Source organism: Chionomys nivalis, chromosome X (genome assembly GCF_950005125.1).
Source record: "Chionomys nivalis chromosome X, mChiNiv1.1, whole genome shotgun sequence".
NCBI classification, from domain to species: domain Eukaryota; kingdom Metazoa; phylum Chordata; class Mammalia; order Rodentia; family Cricetidae; genus Chionomys; species Chionomys nivalis.
The window spans coordinates 53,059,355-53,077,591 of record NC_080112.1 but is presented as its reverse complement, the minus strand read 5'-3'; the positions used below and the strand labels follow the sequence as shown (position 1 = coordinate 53,077,591).

Here is an 18,237-nt window from a genome sequence, read left to right as displayed (position 1 = left end):
GATCCTCCTGCCTCTGTCTCCTGAGTGCTGGAGTTTGGGGAAGGCTGACAAAAGAGAAAATTATTGCCATCATATTCAATCCCTTAAAACAGATGAGTAGGAAGAATATTAACCTCAGCACTTTTCCTTCTTGTCTAAGGAAAGTAAGAAGCACATGTTGTATAGTTTTGTAACCCCTTTCTGTAGAATTAAGCTCTAGTCTTACACACTGGTAGCTAGCTTAATAATTTTCTCTGCAGACTGCTCTTAACTCCCTTTTAAATAACTTCACTCCTCTGCCACAGAGTCCTGAGAGCATTGCCCCAAAAGAGTATCTGAACTCAATTTCTTATCATAGAATTAGCTCTTAGTAGACTCCAAACCTAGATGCTAGCCTGATAATCTCTATTATTAAGCCTTAAATCAAACCTTGACCGTATCTAGTTTGACGCTATAGATACGGGTAAGAAAAAAAATTACTGACCTGTGAAATACATTCGCATTATTTAAGAAAAATAATGAAACACCTTATTTATCAACAGGAAATGGAAACAAACACATACATAAAGATTTTGGGGTGAGTGGAAGGAGGGAGAAAGAGGAAAAGCAGACAGAAACAGTTATATATTATTTTATATCATCTATCGATTCATATAAGGGATCAAATGAGAGATGACTTTAAGATATTGAGATTAGTTAATGGAAATAATTAAATAAATGATTGGTTCTCCTAATCTTTGGCCACTGAAACATAAACTTGAAGAATTGATTTGTCATCATTGAAAATCTGCAGAATTTTATTTTGTACGTGAGAAAAGACTATTTCTCCTCTGGTGATGTTGACTAGGATTGGAAAAAAAGGACTTATTATGTGTATTACAGCTGTACATATTTACCACAGCTAGTCAGAGATTCCCTCTTTGTTGTGCAGTTGCTTGTTTTTAAACAAACTTTGCCAGGAGACATAAACCATATGGCCTTCTTCAAAAATATACTATGAGCCATGATCGTCAGCTTATGGTAGTTTCAAGTAGCAGACATTTGGATACAGAAAGTCATGATGCTATTCAGAAATTTAACTCCCAGCTTCATAGAAACACTAGGATATCATTATGTTGATAATACAATTGCAACTTAAAGATTGTTTTATATTGTTCTTTTAGTCATGCTGAAATATATGCTTTATAGTATTATGGCTATTTTTGTAAAACAAGATTACCGACGCATATTGGATTAGAGAAAAATATTGTAGGAAAAATAATTAAAAGCATTTCTAAATGAGATCAACAAATTTAAGTTGGATTTTATTTTCTTTGAATAATGGTCTCACCTTGTAACCCGGGGTGGTTATATAATATTTTAGATGTGGATATATAATATTTTAAATTGTTATTAGTGACTATATTCTATAGTAATGTAATTCATTTACATATTTGACAGGTATCATGAGCAATAAATTTCTTTTGTTCTCTACTTGGGGCACGCTGTTAACTTGCTTAAACTACTGGATGTATTTTAAAGGGAAATTAGGACAGTTATACAAATCAGTACTATTAACATCATGTGTTTGGACTGGCTTTTCTGAGAGCTTAGGCATTTGTCCATGTACTTCAAAGGTATACCTCAGTTCCATCATATTTTCTACACATAGATATACAAATCAAATATATTCAGTCAGTCTACAATCCCAAAGGCTAAAGAAGAGTTGCTTAATATAGGTCCTGTGAGCAGGGCTATAATTAGTAATTGTTACTTTGGGTGTGCTTATTATCAATCAGTGTTGTAGCTACAGTAGATCAATTGCATTTAATTTTGATAAGGGTCCGGAAAAATGTTACCTTTGGTCAGGCCTCCTTTTGGGTGTGATAAAGAAAATTCATGAGAAAAAAAATGAGTATTTGGCATCTGTGCCCAAAAAAGTAGTGACAGTTTATGGTAGACAATGTAGAATAGAATTGCTGATTACGTAAGAATTGCTCAGATAAAAGGGGAAATAATGGCTGACTTTAGTTTGCCAGTGAAAGCTGTAACTGTAAATATGTTGGGAGGAGGGAAAAAGAAAAGAGAAAAGAAATTAAAACTAAATTTTACATAGGAAACTCAATATTTATAATAAATATTTCTATTTTAATAGTTATGATAATAATTATGATACTAAGTTTTATAAATTATAATAATCTATAAAATTACTGTTAATTTCATTGAAATATATAAATTACTCAAAAAATATAATTTTAATATTAAAAGAAAGCATTACTTTTATCAGTATCTCTTAGCGCTAGGAAACCACAAATAATCTTTTAATACTGTTCAATGTAGAATTATTTTTAAAATCTATCTCTTTGTAATGGACAGTTTTTCCCTTGAGGCAACTCAAAATTTTAAGAGAAATTTCAGAATGTTCAAGAGTAAACTAAAACTGATATGAAAATAATTCTTGTGAATAATTTCCTACTGGGAAGAATTTTACAATTCTCATAGTAAACTGAATTTGTTTTAGTGTTAAAACACCATACCTGAAACAAATGTCCGCCAAGAGTGGTAGAACTCAAGACAAACAAAAAGATGAACGGGCAGACCATTAGTAACCAAATAGTAGTTAACAGTGTATTACCCTTAGGAAAGCATGTTGAATCTTAAATGCTGTGCTTAGAATACATGTACGTCATAAAGTCTTTTCTATATTTGTTATATAACAACTGAAAATCATGATGTATCTTTATTAGAATAAAATGAAGTTGACTATAGGAAAATTACCACATATCAGTATTATGTGAAATAAACTATGATACAAATGGAGGTCTTGGCATTCAATGTTCCTTAAGACTACTATTAATTCCAAAATTATACAACATATTTTTTGTGGTTATGAGGATGGAAAGGAGATGAATAATGTTGTGCAAGTGCTCTACCAGTGACCATATCCTCAGTCCTTTGAGGGTATGATTTCTCATTTTTAAAGTTTTCTCAATAAATAATAAGATTGCATTGTCAGATTCCCAGCAATAATTGAATAACCCCAGAGGTTTTCAGGGACAGAAATATGCTTTCCTTAATGTATCACTGTATCAACATCAATTAATCTTGGCTAAGCAAATTTTTACTGATGGAGCAAAAATCATTTCTGAAAACAATGTATTAATAGAGTTTTGATGGTAGAATTTTCAAAACTTATAAACTCTAAGTACTTTTTAAATGTGTAATCAAAGAAAATAAGTTAATCTGGCAAAGTAAAGAAACACAAAGTGAAGAGATGGCAAAATAATCTCCAAAATGTTAATATTCCAGATATACAATCTTGCTTTGTATATTTCATACAGATATAAGATTGCATACAGTATACAGCTATAGTCTTTTCATTTATAAAATTAAAATGTATGCTTATTAAATTATAAATCAGGTAAATGAATCCCTTATACAATGAAGAAATTGAAGTATCTATGTTCAAGAAAGAAAATGTGTATATGTAATTCTCATTGGAAACAGAAATATACAATTGCTATAAAAAAAAGACTCTGGCTAAATTGTGCCATGTGAATTTGATAGGTATCCAATTTCTTATATGAAGATAGTATTAAACTATCCTCTATGTACATTTCTGCACATGTGACAAATGAACTATGTGATCTATATGAATTATAAGGACTTAAAAGTATCTTTAAATATGAAGATATAAGGCAAATGATCTTGTTTGAAATGGTGATCATCAACACAAAACCAGATTGCAACTCTTCAGTGTTTTGATGTAATGATAGGGACATACAAAAAATGGGCTGATGGAAGAAAGGAATTACATTTGAAGCATTTACAAAATTCTTCCATTTAAAACTGCAGATTCCCTTTATCTGACTCTTCCCACAACTGCAGCTAAAAACTAAGGATTTAGAAGACATTGTAAATAATCTAGAAAATATAATCAAAGGGCTAATTTAAGTATCTAAGAAAAGTGCTCTAATATACTTCATGGTTCCAATTTTAAATAAAATATGAGACAAATCATAAATATGTATAAAGATATATGTTGGTAGTTTGTTTTAATGAGTTTTTGGTAGTCAGTCAACTAAAATTGAATACTTGTGTTGCCTAGAAAGAAAGTGGCTCTCAAAAGGAGGGGTACTATTAGGAGGTGTGGCTTTGTTGGAGGAAGGATGTCAAGATAGGGGTGGACTTTGAGGTCTCCTTTGCTCAAGCTTCACTCAGTGTGACCCTCACTTCAGTTCCTGCTACCTGCAAAATGTATCTCAGTTATCTCTCCAGCATGCTGCCATGTTTCACCATGATGATAATGGACTGAACCCCTGAAACTTTAAGCCTCCACCTCAATTAAATGTTTTCCTTTATAAGTGTTATTGTGATCATGGTGTCTCTTCACAGAAACATAAACCCTAACTAAGACAGGAGATGGTACCAGGCAGTGGGTCACTGGGATAGGGCTTACCATGATTTTCTTTGGAGGAATTAGGACTTTGGCACGTTGGGTTAAGAAAGCAGTGGAATGTTTTAAGTATTGCTTAATGGACCATATCAGTAGGAGCGTGGAAGACAGTGGTGTTTCTAATTATTCAGCGACAAATAAGGCTTAACTTCGAGGTTCTAAAGGCAGGCACGTGTGGTCAGGCCCTCGGGAACAAAAGGCTCCGTATGACCCATGTGCACACTTGCGTGGTTACATCCACGTATGACACAGCTCAACACTTGCATGCATGCATGAGTCACCCATCATCCAGGCCCCATGTGACCCACGTTCATGCATGTGTGGTTATATTCACGTCTGACTCAGCTAAACCCTTGCGCGCATGCATGAGTTACCCTTCATCTACATCATCAGTGTGATGTAGTCACGCCAACCCCCTGTGCACATGTGTGGGGCAGCCTTAAAAGCTGGATGCGCCATCTTTTGCTCTCTCTCTGCACCTCAATCTCCAGGCCTGTGCACACTCCCCTCTAATAAACTCCTAAGCAGATTTGTTGGAGTTCTGTGTCTCCTTTTCACTTGCACCAGGTAATTTCAGTATTAACTGTGATTTGATGAACTGGGCATGGGGGGGGTCTACTTGAAGAGATTTCAGAGAACAATGTTAGTATGTTGCCTAGAGATCATTCTTGTGATATGTTGAGAAGAATATGACTGTTCTTTGCCATTGTCTGAAAAGTTTGCCTAAGGCTAGAGTAGAGAATTTTGGCAAAGGAAATCTCAAAAGAGCCTAGTATAGACTCTTTTGTATGGTTTCTAGTGTTAACTTTAATGAAGATATATTTTTTAAAAAAGGAGCAAGTTGAGCAAGGAAAATTATTTGAGGAGAAAAGGAGCACCAGAAAGTAAAATGGAGTTAAGTTCTGTGTTCAAGGGATGAACAGATTAAGAAATGAAATAAAGGGAGTTGTAATCACAGGGAAAGATACTACCCAGATAAGCTTTCAGCTTGTGAACAGCAATTAAAGAAAAGCTTAGAGTGGGGTATGGTGGTGCATACTTTTAATTCCAGCTCTGAGGGCAGAGGGTGGCAGATCTCTGAGTTTAAGATCAGCTTGATCTACAAAGCAAGTTCAAGGTAGCCAAGCTTAGGCAGTAAAACAGAAAGCTGGTAAAACAGTAAAATGAGACACCAAGATATTTGAGTTGTCAGAGCCACAAGGTACTTGCTGACAAAAGTTGCTAAGAGAGTGTGTTGTAACCTGTAAAGATTTGTCACTCACATTGGTTTATTAAAGTGCTGACTGGCCAGTAGCTAGGCAGGAAGTAAAGGAAGAGCAACCAGACTAGGAGAATTCTGGTAAGAAGAAAGTGTTAGTCTGCAGTTGTTATCCAGACACAGAGAAAGCAAGATGAGAATGCCTCCCTGATAAAAGGCACCAAGCCATGTGACTAACATAGACAAGAACTCTGGGTTAATTAAGTTGTAAAAGCTGATAGGCTAAACAGCTTATAATTAATATAAGCCTCTGCGTGTTTTGTTGGGACTGAATGGCTGAGAACTAGGCAGGGTAGAAACTTCTGTCTACAAGAGTGGAATCAGCCCAGGAGAAAAAAAAATATGTTGTAATAAACAAAGTTTAATGGAATCAGAGATCTGAAGAACACTTTTACATTAGACATGAAGTTGCAGAGTTTGGAGTTTGCCAAGCTAGTTTTTGATCTTGCTTTGGTCTACTATTTCCAAATGTTCCCTTCGTTATATTTGTGAATGGTAGTATGTGTCCTGTGCATTATATGTTGGAAGCATGTGTGATCTGTTTTTTGATTTATATTTTACTGGGTATTAAAGTTAAGATATTGTATGAATTTTTGAACAGTTTTGAACTTTATACTTTTAAATAAATTTGAGACTGCTGTATACTATGGGGACTTTTGAAGTTGGACTGAATACATTTTTGCATTATGATATGGCTTCAAGTCTTTGAGCAAAAGGAAGTGGAATGTGGCAGTTTGAAAGAAAATGGCTTCCAAAGGGAGTAGCACTATTAGGAGGTGTGGCCTTGTTGGAGGAAGGGTGTCATGGTGAATGTGGGTTTTAAGGTCTCCTTTGGTCAAGCCTCATTCACTTCACTTTCTATTGCCTGAAAGATGTGTAACTCTTACCTGTCTCTCCAGCACCTTGTTTGCCTGCATGTTATCATATCTCACTATGAGGAAAATGGACTCCTCAACTAATGATGGTAATATCACCTCAATTAAATGTTTCCCTTTAGAAGAGTTGCTATAGTCATGGTGTCCCTTCACAGTAATAGAAACCCCAACAAAGACAATCTGCTAATACTAACTCTGTGGATTTAACCTCTTATATTCTTAACCTCAGTGTTACAAACTTCTGTGTCATTAACATAAAGTTATACAATGCATTTGGGGCATCTGAATAAAAACACAGTTTCCTCTATTTGGTTCATAATTGCTGTTTCAGTGTTTAGTGACCAGTAAAAGATATTTACACTGGCTAGGGATTAACTTAGATTATAGAAATATGAATGACTGTACAAATATAAATATGAATGACTTGCTAAAAATATGAATAACTAAACAAAACAGCATGAAGTAGAATTATTTGGGAGGAGGGTAGACGTGAAAATGAATACTCATGGCTACATAGCTGTAGACAAAAGATTAGAAAAGAGAACAACAGGGTGGGTTAGTAAGAGATTTACATTCTCCAATGTTTGTGATGTATCTGGCATATGTCACATAATATCACATATAAACATTATCAATCTGTAGTTTCTGTTACTATTATTAGCAGATATTATTGATTACCATATGTGTACTTAATACCACTGGGCATTGTATAAAGAAACAAAACCGAGGCAGTTACTTATGTTCTGAACCAAAACCTAATCCAGACTAATCATGTAGTAGCATATATGGTAAATGAGATAAGGTCACCTATCTGACATGAAATGTGAAAGTCAAGTATAAATTTCTAAATACTTTTAATATTTAGAATTGTAATGTGTCTTCATTTTTAAAAATTCTGCTACATTTTTGGGCATAGGATCTCATTTTTTATATAAATACTGAAAATTTTAAAATGGTTGCATAAAATTGTTTACTTAGTAATGATTTTTAAAAATAATATTGAAATTTAAAATCAAAGCAGTATTCCCCTTTATCATGATGTTTTAAAAGTTTTTTTTAGCAGGGCAGTGGTGGCACACGCCTTTAATCCCAGCACTCGGAGGAGGTGGATCTCTGTGAGTTCGAGGCCAGCCTGGTCTATAAGAGCTAGTTCCAGGACAGGAACCAAAAGCTAAGGAGAAATCCTGTCTCGAAAAACCAAGGAAAAAAAAGTTTTTTTAAAAAAATAGATTTTTATAGACTGTCTTATTCTTACTGTTATCACATCTTCCTTTCCTTATCTGTATAATTGATGCAATTTCTCACAGTAAAAAAAATCTTGGAATGAGATATAAATAACTTACATGTTCATGGCATGTTAATTATTTCCTCTCTCCTTAATTCTAGATAATGTAGAAACTCAGAGTTGAATTATAATATTTTGGCATATAGACTTTTACACCCAGAATGGTAAATGACAGTTCATGCTCACATGAAAAACTTCGGATTTGGTAGAAACTAATTTGAAAACTGAAAACTTAAATTATCAATATCTGTTATATGCTTGTCATGTATCTTCCCAACTGTATAAGATATTGTAACAAATAGAAGAGGACTACTAATGCCATAGATAATTGCTTTATTGGAAGCAATTCTGGAAATGGTCCCAAATTAGGCTTCTGTCTTTGTAGCTTCCACTTTAGAGGATACAGTAATAAGGTGATGACATGGAATTACTGTTTTATCCTTCTCTGTAGGCAGTGTGCAGTGATGTCTCTTATCTTGACAAAAGAGGTAAATCATTTATTACTTGTGTTAGAGAAATAACAACTGAGAAAGGAGATGTTTAAAGAGTGGTGTGCTTGTTCTCCAGAGATGACTGAAGAATTTTGTCTTCAAATCAGATTGTTTTGGTTTCTTTTCCAGTCTTATTTTTAAAGTTATTCATATATTTTAATTATTTAATGTCATTCTAGAGATTGAACCCTTGGCCTTGTGTGTGACAGGCAAGCTCTCTAACATAAATCTAAACCCTCAGATATCTACTGTGTAGTGTTATTATTTCATTCGTTATTTTATTTTCTTCATCCTGTGCACAGGACAGTAAAATCTATGAGGCACCAACAAAGGAAAACAATGAAGAAATTTTTGCAGAAGTAGTTTCCAGCTCTCCCAATTTCAGATTCAACTGAAATGTGGTGTTATGGTTTAAAAATGATAATGGCAGCCTAGGAAAAGACTTTCTGTAAAGCTGTACTCCCCCTAACCTTCCTAATGATGCTAACCTGGGAAATGATAAAGTGCTCTCAGAGGTTCAGGGTGAAATGTTCAAACAAACACAAAGCAATATGTGTTTACTAAAACTATTTCTTTTATCCTGTTTACATCTTTCTTGTTTTTAGATTCTTTTCCCTTTTACAATCTGTAAATATATAAATTTCACTCTAATAAAGCATACATGCAGAAAATTGTATATAAACATTCGATATTGCAAAAATTATTAAAGGAAACTTCTATATCATTAGCATTACAATAAAGAAATTAAACACCACACAAACCTAGAAACTGCTGCTGCTTGTATTTAAAGAAGGTTTGTAAAGAAATGCAAAAAGGATCATGAATATGACTTTGAACTGCAAATGCGCTCGTCTTTAAGTTAAAAAGATGTGCCATAGAATATGTATTCCTTCCGACTGCTTTACTGGAGGCGACACTAGCACCCAGAACTCCAGAGAAGATCTTCCCCAGTCCACACAACACTAAACTTTCCTCAGAGCATGTCCAGCCTACCTTCAGCAGCCACCCCTCTCCTCATAATGGTATGGCACTCTATAACTCCAGCAGAAGCCTCATGCTCTACCAGAGACCACACCTGCACCCACAACCCCAGAGGCCACACAGGCTGCCAGAATCCTAGCAGAGGTACCCTGATGGACCAAAGGCTACAACAGCCACCAGAATTGTTGGTCACTCAAGCTAGAATACCATAGAGGAAACAAAACCAAGGGAGAAAACACCCATAGAACAATGACAAACTCAGAATTAAGCACATGAAACTATAATAACTCCAAATTCAGATGTCTAGAGACCAGCATAAGAACACAATCAACAACAGCCAGGGCAATATTTCACCACCAGAACTCAGCTATCTTACTCCGGTAGGCCTGAATTTTCCAACACAGATGAAACACAAAACATAACCTTAAAACCAACGTTATGAAGATGACAAAGGACTTTAAAAAGGAAACAAGTAAAGCCCTTAATGAAATTGAGGAAAATACAAGCAAAAGAATTGGAGAAATTGAATATATTCTTTACATAAAGCCAAGAAAAAGCAAACACGTGGAGAAAAATAATTCAAGACCAGAAAATGGAAATAGAAATAATAAAAAAACATAAACTGAGGGAATCCTGGAGATGAAAATCTAGGTAAGCAAACAGAAATTACAGATCCAAGCATCACCAACAGAATACAAGAGATGGAAATAAGAATCTCAGGCATGGAAGATTCAGTAGAAGAAACTGATATATCAGTCAAAGAAAATGTTAAACCTAAAAAAAAATCCTAACCATGAGTGATATAGCTGGGTCATGTGCCAAATTGATTCCCAGTTTTCTGAGAAATCACCACACTAATTTCTGCAGTGGATGTCGAAGTTTACACTCTCACCAGCAATGGAAGAATGAATATTCTCTTTGCTCCACATCCTCTCCAACATAAGCTATCACTTGTGGTTTTGATCATGGCCATTCTGACTGATGTAACCTGGAATTTCAGATTCATATTGATGTGTAGTTCCCTCATGGCTAAGTATGTTGAACATTCTCTTAAGTGTTTCTCAGCCATTTAAGCTTCTTCTGTTGAGAATCCTCTCCTTAGATCTGTACCCAATTATTAAACTGGATTATTTGGTTTTTTGAGATCTAGCTTCTTTAGTTGTTTTTATATTTTGGAAATCAGCCTTCAGTGGGGTTGGTAAACAATCTGTCCTGCCTTCAAGTTGTACAGAAATAACAGTGGCACAGGACTTTCTAGGAGTGGTCAAACAATGTCTAAATGGAGGCTTATGCCACAAGAGGAAGCCCACAGTGAATGCACTAGAAGTAGGATAGACCAGAGGCCCAGGATAGAACTATGCAGAACTTATGGGGTGGTGTAAATAAAGGTCTATGAAATTATTCCTAATGATATTCCGCTATACTCACAGATTAATACCTAGCCCAATTGTCATCAGAGAGGTATCAGCCAGCAACTTTATGAGACAACTCAATAGGAAAGTGGGGAGAGAGAAAAAGGGCTGTCAGGGTGTAATGCATGAGAGAAGAATAAAAATTAAAAAATAAAAATAAAACTGGCCTTGTCAACTATTGAACAGTATATCTGAAATAGATGTTGGGGAGACAAGAAAGGTAGAACAGTCTATAAAGCCAAAAAAGTGCTTGCTGTAAAATTAGAACACACACACAAAAAAAACAGCAAAATAAAAGTATACGTATTCTTTCCAGTCTTGCTTCTTTTAGTTAACACAGGGCTAGACAATTGTTCTTTCTTTAAAACTGTTTTCTCCCCATACATGTTTATTTACCAATATTTCATTGATTTTATGAAACATCATAAGTAATAAATTTCCATTTTAAAGATCTACTTATGCTGCACAGTGGTGACACATGGCTTTAATCCCAGCACTTGGGATGCAGAGGCAGGCAGATATTTGTGAGTTCAAGGCCAGCCTGATCTATAGAACAAGTAACAGGAAAGGCTCCAAAGCTACACAGAAAAGCACTGTCTCAAAAAAAAAAAAAAAAAAATATATATATATATATATATATATATATATACTTTTACTGATTTTCTTACCCATTTAAAAGGAATTTTGCTGTAGAAATTCAACGTTATTTATAGCAGTGATCTTGACTTTATTTTTTTTTATTAATTAATTTATTTAATTATTAAAGATTTCTGCCTCTTCCCCGCCACCACCTCCCATTCCCTCCCCCTCCCCCAATCAAGTCTTCCTTCCTCCTCAGCCCAAAGAGCAAGCAGGTTTCCCTGCCCTGTGGGAGGTCCAAGGACCACCCACCTCCATCCAGGTCTATTAAGGTGAGCATCCAAACTACCTGGGCTCCCACAAAGCCATTACGTGCAATAGGATCAAGAACCCATTGCCATTGTTCTTCAGTTCTCAGTAGTCCTCATTGTCCATTATGTTCAGCGAGACCGGTTTTGTCCCATGCTTTTTCAGTCCCCGGCCAGCTGGCCTTGGTGAGTTCCCGATAGAACATCCCCATTGCCTCAGTGTGTGGGTGCACCCCTTGCAGTCCTGAGTTCCTTGCTCGTGCTCACTCTCCTTCTGCTCCTCCTTTGGATTGTGAGACTTCAGTCCAGTGCTCCAATGTTGGTCTCTGTCTCTGTCTTCTTTCATCGCCTGATGAAGGTTAATATTCAGGGGGATGCTTATATGTTTTTCTTTGGGTTCACCTTCTTATTTAGCTTCTCTAGAATCACGAATTATAGTCTCAATGTCCTTTATTTATGGCTAGAAACCAAATATGAGTGAGTACATCCCATGTTCCTCTTTTTGACTTTATATTTTCTTAAAATTATATATAAAGCATAAAATCTTGAATTTAACTGCTTATATACATAGAAGATCCACCCTGAAACATCTAATTAAATGGATTTTTCAAGGAGGAATGAAGATTTTATTAAAAACACCATTTTATACTAGACTTGAAACATGATGTAACACAATAATGCCATCTTATGGCTGTATAGCGATTTGGAGTCTAGAAACTGCTTGATTTTTTTATGATTCTGTTTCAATTGTGCTATATTTGGAAGTTTTAAGGAATAAATTTGTGAACATATTACCTATTCATCACTGTCTTTAGAAATCATAAAAGTTGTATTAGAAAAAAAGAAAACAATACAAAGTGTCTGCCATTTAGAGGTTTTCTTGAAATCATATTTTTAATTCTTGAGAACCACATACATGTATACAATGAAATATGATCATATCTATTCCCATTTCACAACACATTCTTTTGGCAACTTCCAATCATTCCAACTCCCAAATTTATGCTTTATTTGGATAACTTATTAAGCCCCATTAGTGCTGCTAGTATGCTATGGGTATAAAACCATCCACTAGCAAACCAGTTTGACGGATTGCAGAAATAATAATACATCTCTAATACTAGGAAACATTTTTTTTTAAATTTCCACATTCCTTATAGGACTTTGACACCACTAGGCGCAGGTTCTTGTTTGCAATCATGCCACGTATAGGTACCATAGTATGAATTTGAATTCTGAACATAATGTGTTGGTTAAAGCCATAGCATTCATGCTACTGCTGCACCTGTGGTTGGCTGTATTTTCCAGTTCCATAATTACTGTAAATCATAAGGTTCCCAGGTGGGTAAGATTGATGATTACAATTCTTCACTGGTAGTGAGTTTCTTCTTACATTTTATGGCAATTAACACAAAAACACAGCCTTATCATCACGCAGAGAAGACGACTCTGCAGAGCATTCTTCAGCCCTAAATGGGACATCTGTATCATAACACTCTCCCTAAGGCTGAGGAGGCATCTTGGAAGATAAGCTCGTAAGACTCAGAAATGCTAGATGACTAACAAGAACCATTTTCTGCATACAACAGGAAGGTTGCATATCTACTAGAAGACTGTGACAATGCTCACAAAGTCTGTACAAGCCCAAGCCAGACAGAATCCCAACATAGAAGGTACAGGTAGGCCCAAAGCTGCACCCTGTATTAAGAACTACGAGGATATAATAGGTGCTGGAAAAAGAAGAGTCTATTTTATTTAGGAATTTGACCTTGGTATGTTGATCATATCCCATGGCCTGCCCTACAGCAAAGGTATTTGGACAGCATAAAAATACTGTTTTCTTCTCAGAGAAAATACAGATTTAGGTAGGTAATGGAATGGTGGTATCTTGGAGAAGATGGAGAAGGGTATGAAAATGGTCAAAAAATATTATATGAAATTCTCAAAAATTACTTAAATATTATTTTTAAGGAATGAATCATGACAGAAGTACTATATTTTGAGTCATTCTGAGTCTGAATAAGATGATTCAATTTCAATCACTGGGGAAATCACTCTTGCCATAAGAATAGCATATCTTATATTTATCTATCCTTATCTTACTGGCTGGCTATCAATTTTGTTTTCATATCTGTAATGATATCCAAAGCAGAGACTGAGTCTAACTCATCTCTCTGTAGTAAGAGGAAAAAATATGGAAGTATGAAAATAAACTATGGGCTCAGCAGGTGCTTGCTGCCAATGCCGATAACCTGAATTCATTCCTTGGGACCCACATGATAGACTGAGAAAACATCTTTTGAAATAGTCCTGTGAACTCCACTTGTGTACAATGGAACATGAATGCCCTCTCCCCACATGAAATAAACAAATAAGCAAAAGCATAATATATTATTGGAAATCAAAAGTGTCAGAGTCACAGGATCAATGTTGTCATTACAAAAGTCCTTATACATGTGCTCTTTCACTGATTCCTCATGACAACACAGTAATTTGAGAAATATTCTTTTCCCATTTTAAAAATAGGGAGAATAAAAACTAAAAACTTTGATCAAGAATGTACAGTCAGTCTAGGAAGAAGCCACGATTCCAAAGGAAGATGAACTCTAGAGTTTCTGTTTATAAACAATTACTTACAAGTGTTTACCTGAAATTTCAGTAATCGTCACAGAAAATGATAGAGTTTCTAAATGTTTGAGAAGGCCAAATGAAAGTGAGAATTCCATCTTGGCCTCTGAACAGGAAAGAGTAAGACTGTTGAGTTTAGAGACTTATTTACTCACCAGAATTCAAAATATCTCAGATTTGTATGAAATTTCAGCTACTTACTTTAAGGACTAGCATTAGTGTTCCTACTTCAATAGTATGTCTAGGGTCAAAGGTGAAATGAAAAGAACTGTTTTCCTCTGTTAAAAGTCAACATGCTGACCACATATTAGCAGATGTATGATTAAAGTGAAGAAGGAGCCTTGGAAAGCAAAAATGCTACATATTTCTTGGCATAGCCATATCTGATAGCCATATAGCAAAAGTTATAAGGCCAGCACAGCTGCTTGACAAAGATACAGCAAAGCTAAGCTACATGATGGTCACCATCCTACCTTTGGTTTTTGTTTCCACCTGTTGCATACTTGAGGGACTTTTGATATTTGTTCAGTTTGGGGATATTGGATTGATGGAAAATTTTTTATGAATCATACATGTCTTTCCCAGGGATTACTGTTTCTTAGCTTTGCCAGGAATGTCCTAAACATATCCTCCTCCTGCTTTTAGTGAGATGCCCTTATCTATTTGAAGGTCTTCCTCACACCTTGGAGATAGTGACACACATAATGATGCCAGAGATCTCTTTATAAGGCTATGAGATATGTTTGGAACACTTGCCCCTGTAAGTACTCCAGAACAAGAAATCAAATCAAAGTAAACTTAAAAGTTCAACAAGGTTCAGTGGACTAGAAGAGTTGGCTACAGATCAGATTACAAGCCTCTTCCAACTAACTATACATTCAGGCTACTGTGTGGCATATAGAACAACAAAGTTCGATTAGCTGAAGTTACTTCTGCCCTACACAGAGACTCATGTTGATGAACAAAATATTGAGGAACAATGTTTTTTTTAAAAAAATGGGAAGTTAGGACCTCCCTTTTTAGAAGAATTAGCATATGCAGAGCCACTATGGTGTCATATAAACAAGGAACAACAGAATGCCAGGATTAGACTTAAAAACAAATACATACACATATGCATGCTTGTGCATGTGCATACACACTCATATATAATGTAATCTTTGTATTGTTCCAGAATTTGAATAATATCTGAAGCAGCTTTGGCTAGTAGATATTTTTTGTACACTCTGACCATTAAGAGTTAATACACTGCTTTGGACATGACAATTTGCCATGACTGACTTGCAAATTTTGTTTTGGTCCAGCGTCCTCTAAGCGACCAAAGCTACTAGCCTGAGAACAGGTTGACATGTGCCTCTAGATTCTTAAAAATTGGGTTATGGAGTAAAAATGGTTATAATAGATAACAGTTTATCAATTATGTTTAAACTTGAGGCAAAATGATTGTGTAAGATAACTCTGTTCTGTCATGGTTTTTCAATAATAAATAAGAGATATGAGGGGGTAAGAAAGAAAGTGAAACACATGTGATATGATCTATACTTTAGAACAACATGAATCTATCCCTGCTAATTGAATTCTGTACAAATAAAGAAACAATCTGACTCCTAGTCAGTCAGTCTGTAAGATTCTCCCCAACATCGTGCTTGGCTCACTCCTTCCTCTCTGAACTTGCCCTCCTCCCCTGACCCTCTCTAGGATGGCTCCCAACAGAAGCATAGTGATCACTGAATACTCAAGAAACTCCAACAGTTCTTAGCATATGTACATAGCCCAGAATGGTACAAGAAAATAAGTGGAAACACACAAAAGACAGTGGAATGAACTCATTCCAAACGGTGATGAATCTGATATCATTTGGAGAATCCTGCAGTAACTTACAATTAGTCCACACAGAGTATGAAAATATATTACAGTAGCAATGAAAGACTGTCTTGTACAGTATTTATATCATATTACTGACAAGAAAATTAGATATTGCTGCACTAAATATTTTACTATTTGTTGAGATAATTGCATTACTTCAATGGAGGAGTTATATTCTCACATTTGCAAGGCTTACATTAAAATTTTTATTACTACACAGTAAATTGTAAGAGAAGGTCACATTGAAGAATATACTGCACATAAAGTAACAATATTTGAAAATACTTTACACATAAAATGATTTATGAATTTATTATAGTAAGTGATAAACTAATTTTTAAGCTTTAAGAAAGCATAGTCCACTGATAATCAAGGATTTCAAGAGATGTAAAGCATTTAAAGTGAATCTGATGAATATGAATGGAAAGATAAAGGAGGAAACAAAACACTTTAGAAACCGCAAAGCAATTTCATATTGCTAAAGCACAATGCAGAAGAGTTGTAGTGCAGATGACATGTAACAAAAAGTGTGGTTGACCAGATCTAGGTAAATAGGGATCATGTGAAAACCTTTTATGCCGAATTAATGAGTCAGTATTTTATTCATAGGAAAATAATATTACAGAACTAAATGTATTATACTTTACAAGAATAACTCTAGATGAAAGATAATTGGGAATACAATAAAGACAATCATTGGTAAATACTAAAATTATTCTCTGAAATATCTGTTTCAGAGTATAAAGCAGTAAACAAAAACCTAAAGTATAAAAATGACTATAAATACACACATGAGAGATATAATATAATTTTAATTCTTCTCAGGCAGATGAAGAATTATACATTTAAACTACAAAATTTGAAATTTTGTATGAGGTGAGAAAACTTGCATTCTAAATTTATTAAAGGAATAATTCACCTTCTTGTGATGTGAGGCTAATGCATATGGATACCTTCAAAAGTTAACTCAAAAGATAAGTATTTTACTTACGGTAAACATAAAAATTGATTTTAAAACAAATAAGCTTTTCATATTAAAAATAAGAAGGTATAGGGAAAGAGATTATCAAATGTATAAATATCAGCTTTCAAATGGAAACAATAAATTAAAATGAAGGGATTTTTTGTTATAAAGTTCTAAGTACCATAACTCTTATAAATACATGGGAGGCAAATAGAATCAGAGATATATGTTTTACATTTTATATAAGTTTAATTAAAGAACAAAACAGCCTTCACATTATGTGCACCGTTAGAGGATGATGTAATATGCAAACAATGTTTCAACAACTCAGTCCACTAGTAAAAATAAGCTTGTATTATACAGTAATATATTTTCCTTTCCTTTTCTGTCTTTTTACCCATGAAAACTATTTGAATGAATTTTAAATTTTCCTGAAAATTGCTATATAATCTTTCAGGACAATTAAAATACTACCTACCCTTGTCGTTCCTTGTACATTCTGTTAACTTTATCCCACTGGAAATCCAGCTGCGCCACTGCGTCCTGTAGCTTCCCCCTTTCCACAGAGGTGGCATTTTGCAAGGCTCCTGTCTTCTTGGTGTGAATATCATCAATCCGACCTGAGATTTGTTGCAGATTGTCTTTTATGCTCTGCAAGAATGAAAATATATATCATCAAAAAACAAATCAGCTTTCTCTAGAGAGAAAAAAAATGGAGAAATGGTCCTAGAAGAAATAGCTTGCAATTCTAAATCATTGACTTTATAATACTAGTCTTTATTTCCAAAAGTTGAATATGCTTATATCAAATGAGTGAATTATAGTCTTCAATCCAGTATAATTTATTTCAGCCTACAGCTTAAAATTGCCTTCAAATGCTTAAGATATTTTGGATTTTCTATGTTCATGTCCACAAATTTACTGTCTCCTCTGTATCCTTATCTTTGGTCAATACCAGAGTGGACTTTTTGCTGTTTTCACAGCTTTCCTTTGATGTGTGATTTCCCTCTGTATGCTGTGATTACCATTAATGAATAGAGAAGCTGCTTTGGACCTATAGCAGGGAAGAATTTATGTAGCCGGGAAAAACAGAACTGTATGTTGGGAGAAAGAAGGGCACAGTCAGGCATGCTGGAACTTCAACAGTAAGCCACTGCCATGTGGTGATACACAGAT

At 34.8% G+C, this 18,237-nt stretch overlaps 1 protein-coding gene across 2 annotated transcripts in view; it reads right to left on the bottom strand.

Annotated features, from left to right (window-relative positions):
• Positions 1-18,237, bottom strand: part of Dmd (dystrophin) — a 2,258,623-nt gene that overhangs the window by 1,184,152 nt on the left and 1,056,234 nt on the right. For both annotated transcript variants that reach the window (XM_057760244.1, XM_057760245.1), the window contains one exon: positions 17,540-17,712. In XM_057760244.1, the coding sequence (XP_057616227.1) occupies positions 17,540-17,712 (173 nt within the window). The remainder of the gene's footprint in view (positions 1-17,539; positions 17,713-18,237) is intronic.